Source organism: Watersipora subatra, chromosome 10, assembly GCF_963576615.1.
Source record: "Watersipora subatra chromosome 10, tzWatSuba1.1, whole genome shotgun sequence".
NCBI lineage: Eukaryota > Metazoa > Bryozoa > Gymnolaemata > Cheilostomatida > Watersiporidae > Watersipora > Watersipora subatra.
The window spans coordinates 26,104,494-26,123,168 of NC_088717.1; the positions used below are offsets into that span (position 1 = coordinate 26,104,494).

At 34.1% G+C, this 18,675-nt stretch overlaps 2 protein-coding genes across 2 annotated transcripts; both read right to left on the reverse strand.

Annotated features, from left to right (window-relative positions):
- Positions 1–105: 105 nt before the first annotated feature.
- Positions 106–972, reverse strand: LOC137406590 (uncharacterized). The gene is made up of 3 exons (XM_068093187.1): positions 830–972; positions 615–707; positions 106–500 (listed from the first exon to the last, which is right to left on the reverse strand). The coding sequence occupies exons 1-3, from the start codon at positions 934–936 to the stop codon at positions 377–379; spliced, it is 324 nt and encodes a 107-aa protein (XP_067949288.1). The 5' UTR covers positions 937–972; the 3' UTR covers positions 106–376.
- Positions 973–7,956: 6,984 nt separating this feature from the next.
- On the reverse strand, positions 7,957–8,639 carry LOC137407307 (uncharacterized). Its single transcript, XM_068093919.1, has 3 exons — positions 8,496–8,639; positions 8,278–8,370; positions 7,957–8,160 (listed from the first exon to the last, which is right to left on the reverse strand). Exons 1-3 carry the CDS (start codon positions 8,600–8,602, stop codon positions 8,040–8,042), a joined length of 321 nt encoding a protein of 106 aa, XP_067950020.1. The 5' UTR covers positions 8,603–8,639; the 3' UTR covers positions 7,957–8,039.
- Between the last annotated feature and the right edge of the window lie 10,036 nt (positions 8,640–18,675).

The window sequence follows — 18,675 nt, forward strand, 5'->3', positions numbered from 1 at the left end:
TCCATATTCATATCCATTTTATTGTATTACTGAAGTGAGAGTTATTATTCTTCAATATTATACTAGGCTCTAGTTTGGGGGTGAAATAGAATGTGTGAATTGATTATGAGATGAATGTATTTGAATGTATTTCTAAAAAACTAAAGCTTTTTTAAATGATCTCTTTGAAAAAAAGTTAAAAAAATTGTTGGGTCCTTTGCTCTCATGGAAATGAGCTTCATTATTTCACTTAATTTCATTAACACAAGAATAATATACAATAATTACAACAAAATAAGGGAAGTGTTATCTGTAAAATGTTATATAGAACTCTAGTCATGGATATATAGTGAGATTGACAACAAAATTGTTAATGCATGTTTGAGATCATATAATTTCATCTTCGGTTTGGAGGTTGGCGGCATATACACCTGCGGTAAAGATAGACCTTTCTATTTTCCTCATCTTTCACCTTCTTCCACTTGCAAGCTTTGTTGTAGTGAAGCTCTTTACGTTGTGGACTAAAATACGTCAAACCATTATCCAGCACATCATTGTTTTCCACTCACTGTTAGAGAACACACAGACTATGTGATATATTCATTGTAGTTACTTTCTTTTTATTGTGTACTTACAGTTTAGCTTGGCAGCGACAGTATCTGGTCCATCTCTCATTAGGTATAGTTACGCCACCTTGACACCCACTAACTCGTATTCCTTGTTCACTACTGTAACACAATGTATAGCATATTTGAGTTAATTCAATTTTTCCAACTCATCTATACAACTCATGTTTAAATTACAATGACCAAATTTACCTGAAGCTTTTATAACTTGAGAATCAACTTACACTGATTGGTATTCACATCCGCCCGAATTGGTCGGATAATGGTCTTCAACCTCTCTAGGCAAGTAACCTCTTGATACCTTATCAACTGTATCGTTGTAGTCAGCCATGGTTCAATATAGCTTTGTAGTTGTTCTCATGTTACCTCTCTTCCTAACACTGACTAGCTTGCAATACAAATAAGGCAAATGTTTAATAAACAACCATGCAGCCTTTTGATTGGTCAATACTCTGACTGCGTAAAAAGCTTTCCACTCGTTGGAATTCCTATTTTCCAAGAGCTGACTTCATTCTTTTTGATCATATTTGCGTAATCCTTATCTCATGCAGATACTGCTAGCAGTGACTTGCTGTTTTAAATTACTACAGAGAAAAGTAGACAGCTGAGTAACCAGTCTGAAATATAAAAGTCTCAAACAAATATAAATATCAACATCTATTTTTTAGATAAATGCTGTCAAAGTACTGGAGGTCTGAAGTATAAGCAATAGAATCACAAAGTGCAAACAATAGATTTATAAAGGGACGATATCAATGAATGTTCAAAGTGCACGTATTTATAAATTTAAAGGTTTAACAGTGCTCTTGCTAGAGGTACAGACAACACTGACTTTTTTAGTTAGTATAAGTGAAACAAGCTAAGTAAAAATTGTAACAAGTAACAAGACTGGATGTATTTACAGCTAATAGGACACCTTCGGCTTTTAATGTTTGTTTACTATCCACAATGATCACCAGAAAGCAGTAACTATTTGTGTATTGAAATGACTTTTGCTGATTGTATGTCTGATTGTTTTACCTTCTATTGGCATGTTAATTGGCTGCATGAATAATCATGCAGCACATAGCTAGGATCTGTAATCACATGATGTTTTTTTGCCCATCAAAATAAACAAAAAGTGAGATTTAGCATTTTTCATTTTTCTCTGTTGTCTTTAGCGCAAGTTTACATAGGACTAGTTAGTTCCTTAACTAGCATCTTTCCGTCATTTATAATTCTTTACAAGTCAAAATTTAGACACAAAAATTTGAATATATCATAAGATCAGTTTAGCTAGACACAAAAAATTACTTGTATCTCAAGGTTTCTTTTATTATGCATGAATTACAAGAATGTCTTGAAACACATGAGCAATAAAAGTAATTACATTGCCAAGGCTATTGTTCATCGGCATGAATGTAATGACTCAAAGATACAATGAGTGAAACATAGACCTATATAAAATAGTAACAGACAATAATTAAAAGATTTTGTGCAGTTTTATGATTTCTTCTCTTTTAGTTGGTGAAACTTGCAACGCCGATAAATATAGGCATTTTCATTCTCTTCATCTCTCACTCTCTTCCACTTGCAAACACCCTTTCTTTGTTGTAGTGGTATTCAGTTTTTTCCGGTCTAAAATATGTGAGACTCGGCTCCATTAAACAATGTTGTAAGCTCATTCCTAGAATTAAACAAACAATAGATAATATAACCATCAAACACATTTAATCTATACTTTTTGTAATATATTCACAAATGAGCTGTACATACAGTGTCTAGTCCACCGTTCCTTAGGGATTGTTTGTTGCACCTTGGCATGCACTAACTTTGACATCTGATTCAGGGCTGTAATACAATTTATAAATAACATTGGTTGACTTATCATTTCAAACTAAATGCTTGAAGTTTATTCAAAAACTCAATTTCGAGATAATGCCTTTGAGCTGTGTTCTCACAATGAATAGTACTTACACTCTCCTGAAGAGGTAGGAAAATGTTTTTCAACTTCTGTTGGCAGCCGGTTATTTTTGTTTTCATCAACTTGATCACCATAATCCGCCATGTTTCAGTGTATCTTCAGTGGAATAGCTGTCTCAACTCTGATTGGTACATAGCTTATCTAATATGTAATGAATAGTAATGAAGTTTTTAGATTGGTCATTTACTTTCTTGCTCAAACGTAGCGCTTTGGGTTTTTTACTTTACAAACTCTAACAAGATTTTTATTGATTATATTTGTACAATCTTTGTTTTGTACAGAGCCAGCCAGCTACACTAGGTTGATGAAAAGGTGCGCAGCCATGAGAACATATGAGCTACTAGACATTGGTTTGCAGAGTTTTATGCTGAATTTTTAAGCGGTTTTACATTATAGCTAGTCGTTCAGATCTGATTTTTAGGAATACAAATAGAAACTTATATAATAAATATCAGTTTTCAAAATAGAAAAACAACCAACTCATGATGAGAAAAAAAGGCTCATTTTGTATGGAGAATTAACAGTCTTTATTAGAACAATTTTATCTAATTGCTAAGTTGGAAAAACTGGTGTAAATACTACTGTACACTACTTAGAGTTAGTACTATTAGTGCAAGTACTAATGTACACTCTATAGACTTGAGAAATAAGAAGAAGGTTGGCTGTAACATTTGAAGTAAGATTTTAAGACAAAGGACTGCAACAGATGTGTCAAAAAGATCTTCTCTAGAACAACTTTACCACTTTTATAGAGCAACACACCATGTTATAGAGCATGCACTAGTCCCACATCTACGCAGATCATGTAGTAAGTTCTCAAGGGTTTTCTCAGCGTTGGAAGCACAGCAAACGCTTCAGTAGTGTCATTCTCCCATCAAGACAAACAGATATTACTTAAAGCATATATCCAAATTCTTAGCCAGGAATGTGATGATCTTTGACAACAGTTTAGTTCAAACCTTCATACCTATCTGCCATTTCTCAAGTATAAATTCTTTTTAATTTTGATTGCTGGCCACTGCTATAACTTATCTTGTTTAGATCAACTTTTCCCACACACTTAGAGCATTTACTTCTCTTTACTTACAGTTTAGAGCATTTACTTCTCTTACTTCAATACCATAAACATGTTAGCAAGTTGGCTCACTATTTAGAAAAATACCTATATTTCCTTCATAAAACTATTACAAACTTGGAAATTCAAATAGAAATAGTTATTCTGTGAACTACATATAACTCAAATCCTTAACTAACTTACAGATCTTAAATGCACAAAGACTTTGTAAATTTGCTATTGAATGTGACTGGATGTGTTGGATTACTAACACTGCTGTCAAGCATGGCTGTGCTATTATTGGCTAATTACCAGAATATCTATTTTACATGAGCCTATCATATGCTGTACACGTCATTACTTATTATTGTTCAGTAATCAATGAGAGCTTGGAATTCCAAGTTGGAAAAAACTGCTGGGTACTTTTTTCACGCAAGAGGGAGCATTCATCTTAGTTTCATGTTAGTCAGTATGGTTTCACTATCAGCAATGCTGTTTATTGAGCCTGTCTTATGAAAATAGTTTTCAACAATCAGCTGTTGATGTGCACCTTTAGTTGCTGAATCAGTTTGCTTGTGAGTCTATTTTGAGATTTGAATTTTAACTAACTTGTTTTGTCATCAACACAGATGATGATAAACTATTTTCATTCTTGAATTAATTCCTTTTCACTTGCTTTTAGTTTACCAGTTAAAATGTGTATTTTTAAACTACATGTTGTACAAGTAAATAGTCTTTAGACAGTGTATTTGTGACTGTTTTATGATATGAGAGCATGACGCAGCCTGTATTAACATTGCTTCATACTGACATCTTAGTCATTCTTTGTCTGGCATTCTCATACAAATACAACATTCTATATAAACAGACAAGTGACAAAACTATGACTGCAAACTCGCTCAACTTTTTGCTGCTGCTATTAAAATAGCAAGCATCCAGAACTCTCTTCACATGGTGGACCTGTACAATTGCAGCGACGATAAAGGTAGACTTTTCTAGACCTCTCGTCTCTCACTTTTTTCCACTTGCAAGCATTACTGTAATGGTACTCTTCATTTGCTCCACTAAAACCAGTTGTACTTACTAAAGATAACTTGTTCCTAAATGTCACTTACATACAAACAACTTATAGCCATTATAGTCATCGTATTTCTTTTATATGTATTTAACATATACTTACAAGTTGGATTGACACTGACAATGTCTGACCCATTTCCATGTAGAGTTGCCCAAATACCTGCAATGCGATGGTATAGTTTGAGTATTAACTATGTGATGTGTTCTAGTTTATTATGACTATATCTACAGTTTTACAAGTCTTCATAAACTTATAATTTAAGAAATACCTTGTTGCATAGAAGCAGGCAGCATAATGCTCTTCAACTTCTGTCTCTAAGTAGCCTCTCGACCTTTGATCAACTGTATCGTAGTAATCAGCCATGTTGCAATATAATCTTTAACCTTTAACCTGTTGTCTAGTGATGCTTCTCTCTCAATGCTGACAAGCATACAGCTCAGAATTACTGTATTACATTACATTGTCTTACTGGCTTTTGATTAGTCAATATTCCCTTTCATCCATATTTTGTTTTGGAATTCCTATCTTCCAAACGCCATTTGCTTTTTTATTGAGCATGTGTCGCAATAAGAATTGCATACCGATACTGTTAGCTATATGATACTGGCACAAAACTTAGGGTTATGAAAAGTGTGATGTTAAATAGAAAGTGAAGTAATATGTATTTGTTTTACCAGCAAAATGTGAGCTGCATTTCATCATTTGTTTGTTAAATAAGGAAGATTAGGCTAAGCTTTAACAACATGCATCTAGAATATTTAGAGTTGTTGGTTGTCATGGGAACCTTGTCACAAACACACTATTTTGAGTGTGACAATGCGTCTTATTCAAGTAATAGTTTACTACTATGGAAACAAACGGTTTTACACTTTTACTGATGAAATGTGTTTGTTTCAAAGTTCAGTTATTTACATGTATCCACAGATGTTTGTGTTAGCATTAACTTGTGCACTTTTACTCAATTTACTTGTACAATCAGAGTGCAAAGGAACTAGTCTTGTTATGTTTTATCTATGACTGTACTCAACTGGCATGACAATGCACAGATAAGTGTTGATTGTTTTTTATAACAATGCTCCAAATCATTGACTCTGGCTGTGTGTGATGTAAGATATGTATTGGCTGCTTATTCCGCACATACAGCAGTAAAAATATCATTTTCATACTTGGTTCATTTGATCAAACACGTAATGGGCAAAAGTATAGGGATAGAATTGTGATAAGAACATAATGGGTGACAAGAAATGCTACAAAGTATACAAGCTATTGCTGCTCTATGTAGTAATTCAATGGGATGTTGATTAAAGGTCTGTAACTAAACTTAAACTTATTATGAAAACAAGCAGAAGACCCCATCTATGGCTGACAGAAACAGCGCCGGCGAAGGTACCTCTTTTTTCTCACCTCATCATAGATAGCCCTCCACTTACAACGCCTCTCAAAATGCTTCTCCGACTCTGGGAAACTAAAAAGTAAAATGCCAAAGCCATCTAGTAGAGTAAAGTTTAAAATCTACTGCTTTATCAAGAAAGTAAACATTTTATCAAAGACGGCTAGTTTTCATACACATGTAACTACTTACTATATTCCGCAGCGACAGTCTCTTGTCCATATCCAAACATCTCTTACCTCTTCCCTTACTTTCTCTCTAGAAAAATTATAAAGTGTTGAGTTATAAGTTCTGTCTGCATTCAAACAATTTACTGACTTGTTGGTTAGTCTTTGCATCGGCAGATAATTCTTCAGCTTTTGTTATGCTTTTGTTTAGGCATTATCATGTTTAAATTTAACTAAAGCGTTGTTTCTAGGCTCACATATCTGTTAAAAATTCAAGCTTAAGTAGTCTGTGTTTACTCCAGAAATATAGCAAACTACTTGGAATCAGTAGAAATTAGAGAGTGGCTGTAAGAGATGCAGTTGGTTCTCAAGAGGGAAATGAAATGCAAAGTTGTATATATTTATAGTACTGATGAGCTCTAAAGCAAAATTAGAACATGTACATCAGATACATGAAACGTGCCCCCAAATTAACCATAACAGGATACTGTAGTCTAAACTAACGTTTATAAAATTTGCAGGATAAAAGTTATGTGTGAATGGTAGTTAATGTTGCTACAAGCTAACTAGGAACATATGTGTTTACTTACTGGCGATATGTACAAGGAAAATCAGGTTTGTGCTTATCTTCTACAACTGTAGGAAGATAACCTCCTGGGTGTTCAGTGTCTGGACTGTCACTATCATCCGCCATTGTGCACAAGTAATACTTTTACTAACCTTCTTGGTCTAGTGCTGAACTGATGCTATTTGAAGCGTTGCTTTGTATTACTTGTCTGAATACATACAGGTTCAGCCTATCTTATTGGCTGATTATTCTGCTTCAACCAATAATCTCCAATCAATAGACAGTCTGTTGCAATACATCTAATGGAAAAGACCACTAACATGAATTTTTCCATGACTAATAGGAATCTCAAAACTTAATGTCATGTGCCTAAGCATTATGTATCGAGTTATCCAATCAAACAAATATAATCAAACTCACTTATTCTGTGATGGCTTGTCACAATTTCATTGGCTCTTTACTTGAATGTTGCGCTCTTTTAATCATCACACATCACACTCACTGCACATGACTACTTGTTGCAGCTGACAAACCAATGAGTGCTTAGAATCACTGTTGGAAAAAACAGGTTAGGTACTTTCCCTACACAAAGGCAAGTATCTAAGCCCTAGTACTTGTACTAACAGATCAAGACTTAACCGTTTTACTGTTTACCATCTGGCGTTTATTTCTACTTTTTAAAAGCTTTCTCGTGCTTGGGTCATTGAAGTGTTGAAATTTGAGTAAGACTAGTGAGTTATACAATCTACGGCAACAGTTTTAGTCATGTCACATTTTGCTTTACTCGCTGATTCAGGTTCAATCAGCTCTAAGGAAAGTGCTGGTACAACAGCTTGTATCTTCTTGTCTTTAAATATGCCTAATAATCAAAGCATGTTCATATCCATATCCATTTCATTGTATTATTGAAATGTGAGTTGTTATCCTTCAATCTTGTACTCGGCTCTAATTTGAGGATAAAATTGATTGTGTATTTTGTTTATGAATTGAATGTATTTGAATGTATTTCTGAATAACTAAAGCATTTCCAAATGTTCTTTCTTAAAAGCAAGTTAATAAAGTTTAATTATTTTACATAATTTTATTACTACAAGAATAATATTAATTACACTAAAATAAAGTGATGGGTTATCTGAATAAAGTTAAATAAAACTCTTACCATGGATACATGACAAAACTAATAACAAAGTAGTTAATGAATGCTTGAAATTATATTATTTTATCTTTGGTTTGTAGCATAGACACCTGCGGTAAAGATAGACCTTTCCATTTTCTTCATCTCTCACTCTCTTCCACTTGCAAGCTTTTTTGTAGTGCAACTCCTCACGTTGAGGGCTAAAATAGTACATCAAACCATAATCAAGAGAACATAATTGTTTTCTATTCATTGTTAGAGAACACACAGATTATGCGATATATTCATTGTAGTTAATTTTTTTAGTGTGTACTTACAGTTTAGCTTGGCAGCGACAGTATCTGGTCCATCTCTCGTTAGGTATAGTTACTCCACCTTTACACCCACTGTATCTTGTCCCCGGTTCGCTACTGTAATACAATGTATAGCATATTTGAGTTAGTTCATTTTTTCAAACTTATTTATACAACTCATGTTTAAATTACAATGAACCAATCATTTACCTGAAGCTTCCATAACTTGAAAAGCAACTTACACTGGTTGGTATTCACATCTGCCTGAATTGGTTGGATAATGGTCTTCAACTTCTCTAGGCAAGTAACCTCTTGATACCTTATCAACTGTATCGTTGTAATCCGCCATGATTCAAAATAGATTTGTAGTTGTTCCAATGTTACCTCTTTCCGCAACACTGACTAGCTTGCAATACGGATAAGACAATTGTCTAACAAACAACCATGCAGCATTTTGATTGGTTAATACTCAGGCTGATAAAAAAGTTTTTCACTCATTGGAATTCCTATTTTCCAAATGCTGACTTCATTCTTATTGATCGTATTTGCGCAATCCTTATCTCATATGGAATACTGCTAGCAGTAACTTGCTGTGTTGAATTATTTCAGAGATGAGTGAATGGCTGACTAATCAATCTGAAATATAAAAGCCTCAAAAGAATAAACATATCAACATCTATTTCTAGATAGAGGCTAACAAAGTAATAGATTTAGCAAGTGTGGATAATGGATGTATGAAGTGTAAGCAATAGATGCGCGAAGTGCAAACAACAGATTTACAATGGTTATGATTAACAATGAGTATTCAGACTCTGCATGTATTTATGAATTCAAAGGTTAAACCATGCGTTGGTTAAAGTTACAAACAACACCAAATTCTTCTATCAGTGTAAGTAAAAGCAAGATAAGTAAAAATTGCAATGAGCAACAAGACTGGATGTATTTACAGTTAACAAAAAACCTTCAGTTTTTACTGCTTGTTAACTATATCCAATGATCACCAGAAAGCAATATACAATTGTGTATCGAAATAATCTTTGCTGGTTGTATGTCTGATTGTTTGATCTTCTAATGACATGTTAATTGGCAGCATGAATAAGCATGCAAAATTAACTTTTTTAAATGACATGTTAGTCAGCCATAGAAATAAGAATGTAAAGTAAACTTTTTTGCTTGGCATGTTAGTCAGGTATAATGTGAGAATAAATGAGTACGAATGTCAATTAAACTTCTTCTAATGACATGTTAGTCAGTCGTAAGATTTAGAATATTGAGTAAACTTTTTTTAATGACATGTTAGCCGGATTTAGGTATGAGAAGACAAAGAAAGTTTTTTCAGCGACATGCTGGTTGGCCTTAAGTAATATACATGCTGAGAAAACTTTTGCTAATGGCATGTTAGTCGGCCTCATGAATTACAATGCTTAATAGGTAGGCTTTCCGTCAACAAACATCCAACTTGAAAAATTTTGAGAGCTTTTTATTTGCTGCGGCTCAGGAATTTTTTAAAAAGAATTTGTAACTATCAAAAATATGGGTTCATATAGTGCATCTTTATTTATTATATTTGTGAGTGTTTACCGATAAGTCAGATTATCTTTGAAAACTGTGAAAAAGGGGAACGGTAGCTAATAGAGCAGAGCTAATAGTTCAAACAACTTTTGCTATGAGTGTTTCCACATTGAGTATATGAGCTATTTTTACAACTTCTGCTATGGTTTTTCTAGTAAAATATTAGACAGCATTGAAAGTTGATTTATTGCTCTACTAATTTTGTCTGAGTATTGCAGTGTTAAAGTGTTTTTTTATAGTGTTGTAGTGGTTCCAGTGTTTCTTTTTCACAGTGTTGTATATAGTGTTACAGTGTTCCAGTGTTTCTTTTTTATAGTGTTGTAGTGCTCCAGCGTTGTAGCATTGTAGTGTTGCAGCATTGCAGCGTTTCAGCGTTGCGGTGTTGCAGCATTGCAGCGTTGCAGTGTTTTCTAAAAACTTTTACCACTTCTAAATTATGAGGTTTTGTGACAGTTTGCAACAAAATAGATGCATAGTTAATTTCACAACAAAGTCAAATAGATTTTTGACTGTTTGCCGATGATAACCGCTTACATTCATTAATACCTGATATCCTTGTCATTACAAGGATATCAGGTATTAATGAATGCCTGATATTCTTGTCATTACAAGGATATCAGGTATTATGTGTTGTCATACTTCAGCATTTATCACGTGATCAAATCTCTAAACTAAAAAAACTTGATGAAATGGAAATCATAGCAGAGCTCCCATTCTTGAAACTTTTGACTTATATGTTTCTTGTGCTGCCAGCTGTTGGCAGACAAACTGGGTAATAATTGTAGCAGACCTATGAGCATAACCTTCCATGATACTCATGCATGACTCATGTAACATACATGTTCAAATGCACACACCGCACTGTACTGCGTTTAAAGAGCATTACACTAATGAAGCAATAAATAAATTTAGTTACAGCTATTGTTACTAAATACTTGCTAAATGGCTCAACTTGATAAATGATCTCTCTTATATGTTATCGATTTTACTTATTTTTGCTTTATCAGTTTATTCTAATATTTTACAGCTAATGGGTTGACTCACTATTTTTGGTAAAAATGCTCATTTGTACTAACCTCATGAAATTTTATTTGAAACACTTATTTTCTCAAGGCATCTACTTAGTTACTTTCAATTTTAATTGATTTTTAATCTCAAAACTTTTATTGTCTAAAGTATTATAAACGCCCATGTTATAAATAGCCTTACACTAGCTATATTGCATAGAATGTATAAAATAATGGTGCATGCCTGCAGTTTATCAAAATACAAAGAGTAAACACACCTTAATAACATGTTAGTCAGCCGTGTTAATAACAATATAATTTGAGTATTCATTATATAATGTGTTCAGGTTTTTTATGTCCACAGGTGTCATAAATCATAAGTTAAGAAAAACCTAGTTGCATAAAGTCACGCAGCATAATGGTCTTCAACTTGTGTTAGTAAGTAGCCTTTTGACACCTGATCAACTGTATCACAGTAATCAGTCATGATGCAATATAACCTTTAACCTGTGCTATATCGAAGTTCCTCTCTAATGTAAGATATCATAATATCGCAAAGAAGAAGACTGCCGGAGTTGACCTAAATATTTCAGCCGTATACGGCAAACATTATTTCGTTATAATAGCATTGCTGTTGCATTCCAAGAACAACACTCATTTACACAAGATATGCGATGCTTACTGTTTATTTATATCGACAGTCATTGCTGACACTAATTACTATGAACATTGTCTAAAGCCAACAGCTTCACGCTGTCTTTGCCTTCAAAGTTTATTCTTGATACATTTCATCATACTTAAGGATATATTTACCTGTTAACTTTGGCCAAGCCATCGGTGTCTAAAACATAAAATGTATATTTTGGTTAATGTAGTGCGTCTCATATACCAAGTTGTGTTTGGCAAAGTTTATCCTTTGACGTCAATCATGCTGTCACAGTTTTTGTATAAAAGAACCATTTTTAGCTCTATATCAGCAGTTCTTTACGTATGACTGCTATGTGCACAGTGTATCTGACTCAAATACAATATCTCGCTTAACGCTTCAAGTGAATGTCTTGTTTCATGCCAAACCCATAAGTGTGAGTTCAACACACACTCACACTAAACGCTGACAAGAATGCAGCTCAGAATTACTGTGTTACATTACATTGTATTGCTGGCTTTTGATTGGCTAGTGTTTTCTTTCATCCATAGCTTGTTTTGAAGTTCTTTTTTTTAAACGCATATGTTATGTCTAAACGAACATATGTTAATTTTCCAATTGAACATATCTTGCAATCCTCATCCCATACAAATGCTGTAATCTATATGATAATGTTTTGTCTACTTGATAGTGCCTTGGGGAGTGCAGTGATTAATAGAAAGGCAAGTAGCATATATTTAAATTACCAGCAAAACATATGGTGCATTTTAGAGTTTGTTTGCTAAATCGAAACTTTGGCTGTGCTTTAATAACGTTATTCTAGATTCGGATTTACTGGTTGTCATGCAAATCTTGTTACAAACATTTAATTTAAAGTGTGACAATTTGTCGTGTTTAAGTAATAGTTCAATAGGATAAAAACAAAATTTTTTACACTTTTATTGATGAGATGTGTTTTGTATATGGTGTAGGTGTTCACATGTATCTGCAAATTTTTGTGTCAGCATGAACTTGTACACATTTACTCAACTTGCTAGTATTATCTATATATATATATATATATATATATATATATATGTACATATATATATATATATAAATGTGAAAGTATGTGTGTCCCTCCAGCTATAGCTATAGCTATTATTAGAATGGTGAGTTAAGGAAGATCTCAGAACTTAATTTACATGTATTTTACTGTTCGTGTTATGTAAACATTCCTGGAACAGAGTATTTAGGGTGTAGGAGCACCTACTGTATTTATGTATTTATCACTATTAAACATGGCGTGTGACTATTGACATTATTTTGAGAACGTCTGAGCCTTTTTTCTGGGCGTTTTAGTTGTGATCAAGTTTTGTGAACTTTAATCTTAAAACATCTGGCAATCAGATCACCTCAAACATCAAACAAAATCTCAAATGATAGAAAAATATCTATACTTTTGGACCGTGTCTGCTAAAATTTGAGGCGACTAACTCTTTGAGATGCTTCGGAAACTCATATAGGTTACTGATCCGAACAAACCAAAGAAAACAGGAAATAAATTTTCTCCTCACTAGAATCGCCAGTGTTGAGCCAACAGAAACCCTCCACAATCATGTTGCAGGTCATTATCAAAAATTCATCTCTAATCTCTGCTATTCCACTTTCTTATCTCCCGCTGAATGTTAAAATTTGAGAGACAGAGATAATCCTGACCCTTGATATATTTGATGCTAAAGATCAAGTCAAAGATAAGAAATACTTAATGTGACGGCAAGTTCAAAATTGTTGAGACTGTTTGGGGATACCTGTGAAATTTTTTCCGGCTCTCGCAGAATATGCTTGTCAGCTGGTAGAATTCCAAACACAGAGGCTGTCCCTACACATATATGACAATTTTGAACAACAAAATAACTTGGCCAATAGGAACTACATTTCCAAAGCAGTATTCTCCTTGCTCAAACACTTCGTAACTCCATAAGAGCTCCTGAGAAAACCACTCATTTTTACAAATGACAATGGATTAAAGCAGACTGGAGTAACAGTTCAACAATCTATATGTATGTAAATCACAATATTTGTCTGTCCAGCTATAGCTGATTTAAAATTAGCAATAAAAAATTCGTATTGCTGAATATATGATCTTGGAACCTCCTGTTCAGAAAGCGACTAGCTAATCTATTAAGCTACACAGGTAGCAATGAATTCAGCGGGTGATATGAGTCATCATCTGGGTTAAAATACACATAGCGACTCTGCATTATGTGCAACATTACTAAAGCTTGCTCACACGGTTCTTGTTAGCAAGATTAGCAATACAGATACTAATAAGGGTATAAAGGAACTAGCTTTATCTACAGTTTATAATCCAAGAACTTTTCAGCCATTTATTTTATTGTAGTTTATTTAAAGTCTGGACTAGATAGCAAAATATAGTTTACTAATGTGATATTACTATACTTTCCTAATGGCGTATTAGTTGATTGGGTACAAAGTTACTGAATTATTTTATATTAGAAGAGAGTGAGCGTCCATCCTAAAGAAGTCACTGTTGTCATCTTTAACAGAAATCAACTGGCATAAGAATGCACACTTAGTTGTTGATTGCTTTTTTAATAACATTACTCAGACTGATAATTATGGCTGTTTGTAATGTGACATGTGTTGTCTGCTTATTTTGCACGTACAGTAGTAAGGATCAATATTTCATACTCTTCATTTAATCAAACACGTAATGGACCAAAGTACGATGATAACAATATGATAAGAACAAAATGGGTGATAAGAAATGCTACAAAGTCTATCAGCTGTTGTTACTTTATGTAGTACATCTTTAGTATAAGGTTAAATGGCTATGATTAACCTTAAAGTCAAGATGAACACAAGCAGAAGGCTCCTTCTATGGCGGTCAGATGCAGTAACAATAAAAGTATCTCTTTTTTTTCTCTATCTCTTTTTCTTTTTCTCTCACTGTATCAGACAGCTTCACCCACTTACAATCCTTATCATGATGTTTCTCTCTTTCCAACTTTCAGGTACTAAAATATAAAATAGCAAGGTTACCTAGTAATGTTAAGTGTAACATCTTTTGCTTTATCAAAGAAGCCAAAATTTTATCTACAAAGGCCAGGTATTGTATAGCTACTTACTATTTACCACAGAGGCCATTTCTTGTTTATATCTAAACAATCCTTCCTATTTTATCTATTATTTTCTCAAAAAGTTTAAAGAAGTTAAGATAGCAATTCTATTTGCATTCAAACACTTGACGGATTTATTGGCAATTAAAATGACCAAAGCATGAATTAAAATGCTGAATAGAGGAGCTGTCATCAATAAACATACTACCTAAACAATATTGAAATCTTTTTATTCGCAGCGGCTCAGGTACATGTACTTCTTGAAGAGAGCTTATAACTATCACAAGTATGTGTTTATATAGTGCATCTTTATTTATTACATTTGGGGGTGTTTACTTATTTCAGGTCATATTTGAAAACTGACACAAACCTGAAATATAACTAATAAAGCATGTCTAATAGATCAAACATTTTGCTGCCAAAAGGCATTCAATTGAAGTACGAGACAACCGTTAAAAGTTGATTTATTGCTTCACTAATCATTTCTTTTAGTGTTGCAGTTTTTCAGTGTTATAGTCTTTCAGTGTTGCAGTGTTTCAGTGTTGTAGTCTTTTAGTGTTGCAGTCTTTCAGTGTTGTAGTCTTTTAGTGTTGCAGTCTTTCAGTGTTGCAGTCTTTCAGTGTTGCAGTCTTTCAGTGTTGCAGTCTTTCAGTGTTGCAGTCTTTCACTGTTGCAGTCTTTTAGTGTTGCAGTCTTTTGGTGTTATAGTCTTTCAGTGTTATAGTCTTTCAGTGTTGGAGTCTTTCGGTGTTGCAGTGTTTCAGTGTTGTAGTCTTTTAGTGTTGGAGTCTTTCAGTGTTGCAGTCTTTCAGTGTTGCAGTCTTTCAGTGTTGCAGTCTTTTAGTGTTGCAGTCTTTTGGTGTTATAGTCTTTCAGTGCTATAGTCTTTCAGTGTTGGAGTCTTTCGGTGTTGCAGTGTTTCAGTGTTGTAGTCTTTTAGTGTTGCAGTCTTTCAGTGTTGCCAAGTTGAAGTATTTCAGTGTTGTTATGCTCCAATATTTTTGTGTCACAGTGTACCAGTGTGGCGGCGCTGTAGTATTTTCTACAAACCTCTGCTACTACCAAATTTTGAGATTTTGTGACAGATGTTAACAAAATAAACACACAATTAATTTTGAATGAGATTCAAATAAATTTATGGCTGTTTGCTGATGATAACATCCACTACTTACATCCAATAATTCCTTATTGCGTGTTATGTCTTGTTCAAGTTTCAGTAGCATAAAAACAAATGATTTTACAGTTTACAAATGAAATGTGTTTGTTTCAAACTTTTGTCATTCACACGTATTTGAAGATGTTTGTGCAGATATTTGTACGCCCTAACTTTACACTTTTACGCAACTTATTTGTATTATCAGGGAACAAAGGAACCATCCTTATTTACAGTTTACAATCCAAGAAAATTTCAGCCATTTATTGAATTAGAGTTTTCTTTTAAGTCTGTGCTGGTTAGTAAAGTATATTTTAATAATGTGACAAAGCTATACCTTCCTAATGGTGTATTAGTTGATTAGATAAAAAGGCTATTGAACTATTTTATATCAGAAGAGAGTGAGTGTCCATCCTAAAGTAGTCACTGTTGTCATCTTTAACAGAAATTAACTGGCATGAGAATGGACACTTAATGGTTGATTGATTTTTCTAATAAAATTACTCAAACTGCTAATTATGTCTGTGTGTGATGTGACATATGAGACATATGTCACATTTTTCATACCTGGTTCAGTTAATCAAACGTGTACCGAGTTAAATTATAGTGAAAAAAACATGATAAGAACAATATGGGCAACCAAATTGCTACAAAGTCTTTCAGCAGTTGTTACTTTATGTAGTATGTCTGTAGTATAAGGTTAAATGGCTATGACTAACCTTAAAGCCAGTATGAACACGAGCAGAAGACTCCTTCTATGGCTGGCAGACAGTAACAATGAAAGTACCTCTTTTTTCTCACTTTTTCATACATCTTCACCCACTTACAATCCTTATCATGATGTCTCTCTTTCCAACTTTTGGAGACTAGAATATAAAATATCAAGGTTATCTAGTAGAATTAAGTGCAAGATCTATTGCTTATCAAAGACGTAAACCCTTTATCAGAAAAAGTCAGATGTTGCATAACTATTTACTATTTGCCACAGAAGCAGTTTCTTGTCCATACCTAAACATTGCTTCCCAATTTATCTACTTTTCTCTAAGCAAGTTTAAAAGAAAAAAAAACAATTCTATTTGCATCCAAACACCTTACCGATTTATTGGCAATTAAAACAACTAAAGCATGAACTACAATGCCGAATAAATAAATAAGCTGTCATTAATAAACATACAACCTATAAAATATTGGCGTATTTTCATTTGTAGCGGCTCAGGTACTTCCTGAAGAGTACTCATGACTATCAAAAACACATATTTGTATAGTACATCTTTATTTATTACATTTGTGAGTGTTTACCAATAAGTCAGGTCATATTTTAAAACTGACACAAACCAGAGATGTAGCTAATAAAGCATGTCTAATAGATCAAACACTTTGCTATGACAAGGCATTTAATTGAAGTACCAGACAACCGTTAAAAGTTGATTTATCGCTTCACTAATCTTGTCTTTTAGTGTTGCAGTCTTTCAGTGTTGGAGTCTTTCAGTGTTGAAGTCTTTCAGTGTTGCAGTCTTTCAGTGTTGCAGTCTTCAGTGTTGCAGTCTTTCAGTGTTGTAGTCTTTTAGTGTTGCAGTCTTTCAGTGTTATAGTCTTTCAGTGTTGTAGTCTTTCGGTGTTGTAGTCTTTCAGTGTTGTAATCTTTCAGTGTTGCAGTCTTTCAGTGTTGCAGTCTTCAGTGTTGCAGTCTTTCAGTGTTGTAGTCTTTTAGTGTTGCAGTCTTTCAGTGTTATAGTCTTTCAGTGTTGTAGTCTTTCAGTGTTGTAGTCTTTCAGTGTTGTAATCTTTCAGTGTTGCAGTCTTTCAGTGTTGCAGTCTTTCAGTGTTGTAATCTTTCAGTGTTGCAGTCTTTCAGTGTTGCAGTCTTTCAGTGTTGCAGTCTTTCAGTGTTGCAGTCTTTTAGTGTTGCAGTCGTTTAGTGTTGCAGTCTTTCAGTGTTGCAGTCTTTCAGTGTTGCAGTCTTTCAGTGTTGCAGTCTTTCATTGTTGCAGTCTTTCAGTGTTGCAGTCTTTTAGTCTTGCAGTCTTTCAGTGTTGCACTCTTTGAGTGTTGCAGTCTTTTAGTGTTGCAGTCTTTCAGTGTTGCAGTCTTTCAGTGTTGTAGTCTTTCAGTGTTGCAGTCTTTCAGTGTTGCAGTCTTTCAGTGATGCAGTCTTTAAGTGTTGCAGTCTTTCAGTGTTGCAGTTTTTCGGTGTTGCAGTCTTTTAGTGTTGCAGTCTTTCAGTGTTGCAGTCTTTCATTGTTGCAGTCTTTCAGTGTTGCAGTCTTTTAGTGTTGCAGTCTTTCAGTGTTGCAGTCTTTCAGTGTTGCAGCCCTATAGTGTTGCAGTCTTTCAGTATTGCAGTCTTTCATTGTTGCAGTCTTTCAGTGTTGCAGTCTTTCAGTGTTGTAGTCTTTCAGTGTTGCAGTCTTTCAGTGTTGTAGTTTTTTAGTGTTGCAGTCTTTCAGTGTTGCAGTCTTTCAGTGTTGCAGTCTTTCATTGTTGCAGTCTTTTAGTGTTGCAGTCTTTCAGTGTTGCAGTCTTTCAGTGTTGCAGTCTTTCAGTGTTGAAGTCTTTTAGTGTTGCAGTCTTTCAGTGTTGCAGTCTTTCAGTGTTGCAGTTTTTCAGTGTTGCAGTCTTTCAGTGTTGCAGTCTTTCAGTGTTGGAGTCTTTCAGTGTTGGAGTCTTTCAGTGTTGGAGTCTTTCAGTGTTGCAGTCTTTCAGTGTTTCAGTCTTTCAGTGTTGTAGTCTTTCAGTGTTGCAGTCTTTCAGTGTTGCAGTCTTTCAGTGTTGCAGTCTTTCAGTGTTGCAGTCTTTTAGTGTTGCAGTCGTTTAGTGTTGCAGTCTTTCAGTGTTGCAGTCTTTCAGTGTTGCAGTCTTTCAGTGTTGCAGTCTTTCATTGTTGCAGTCTTTCAGTGTTGCAGTCTTTTAGTCTTGCAGTCT

Coding starts and splice junctions, on each gene's coding strand:
- LOC137407307 (XM_068093919.1), bottom strand. CDS start 8,602: ATGGCGGATTACAACGATACAGTTGATAAGGTATCAAGAGGTTACTTG. Junction 8,371..8,495: donor AGATGTGAATACCAACCAGT/GTAAGTTGCTTT, acceptor ATTGTATTACAG/TAGCGAACCGGGGACAAGAT. Junction 8,161..8,277: donor TGTCGCTGCCAAGCTAAACT/GTAAGTACACAC, acceptor GTACTATTTTAG/CCCTCAACGTGAGGAGTTGC.
- LOC137406590 (XM_068093187.1), bottom strand. CDS start 936: ATGGCTGACTACAACGATACAGTTGATAAGGTATCAAGAGGTTACTTG. Junction 708..829: donor GGATGTGAATACCAATCAGT/GTAAGTTGATTC, acceptor ATTGTGTTACAG/TAGTGAACAAGGAATACGAG. Junction 501..614: donor TGTCGCTGCCAAGCTAAACT/GTAAGTACACAA, acceptor GACGTATTTTAG/TCCACAACGTAAAGAGCTTC.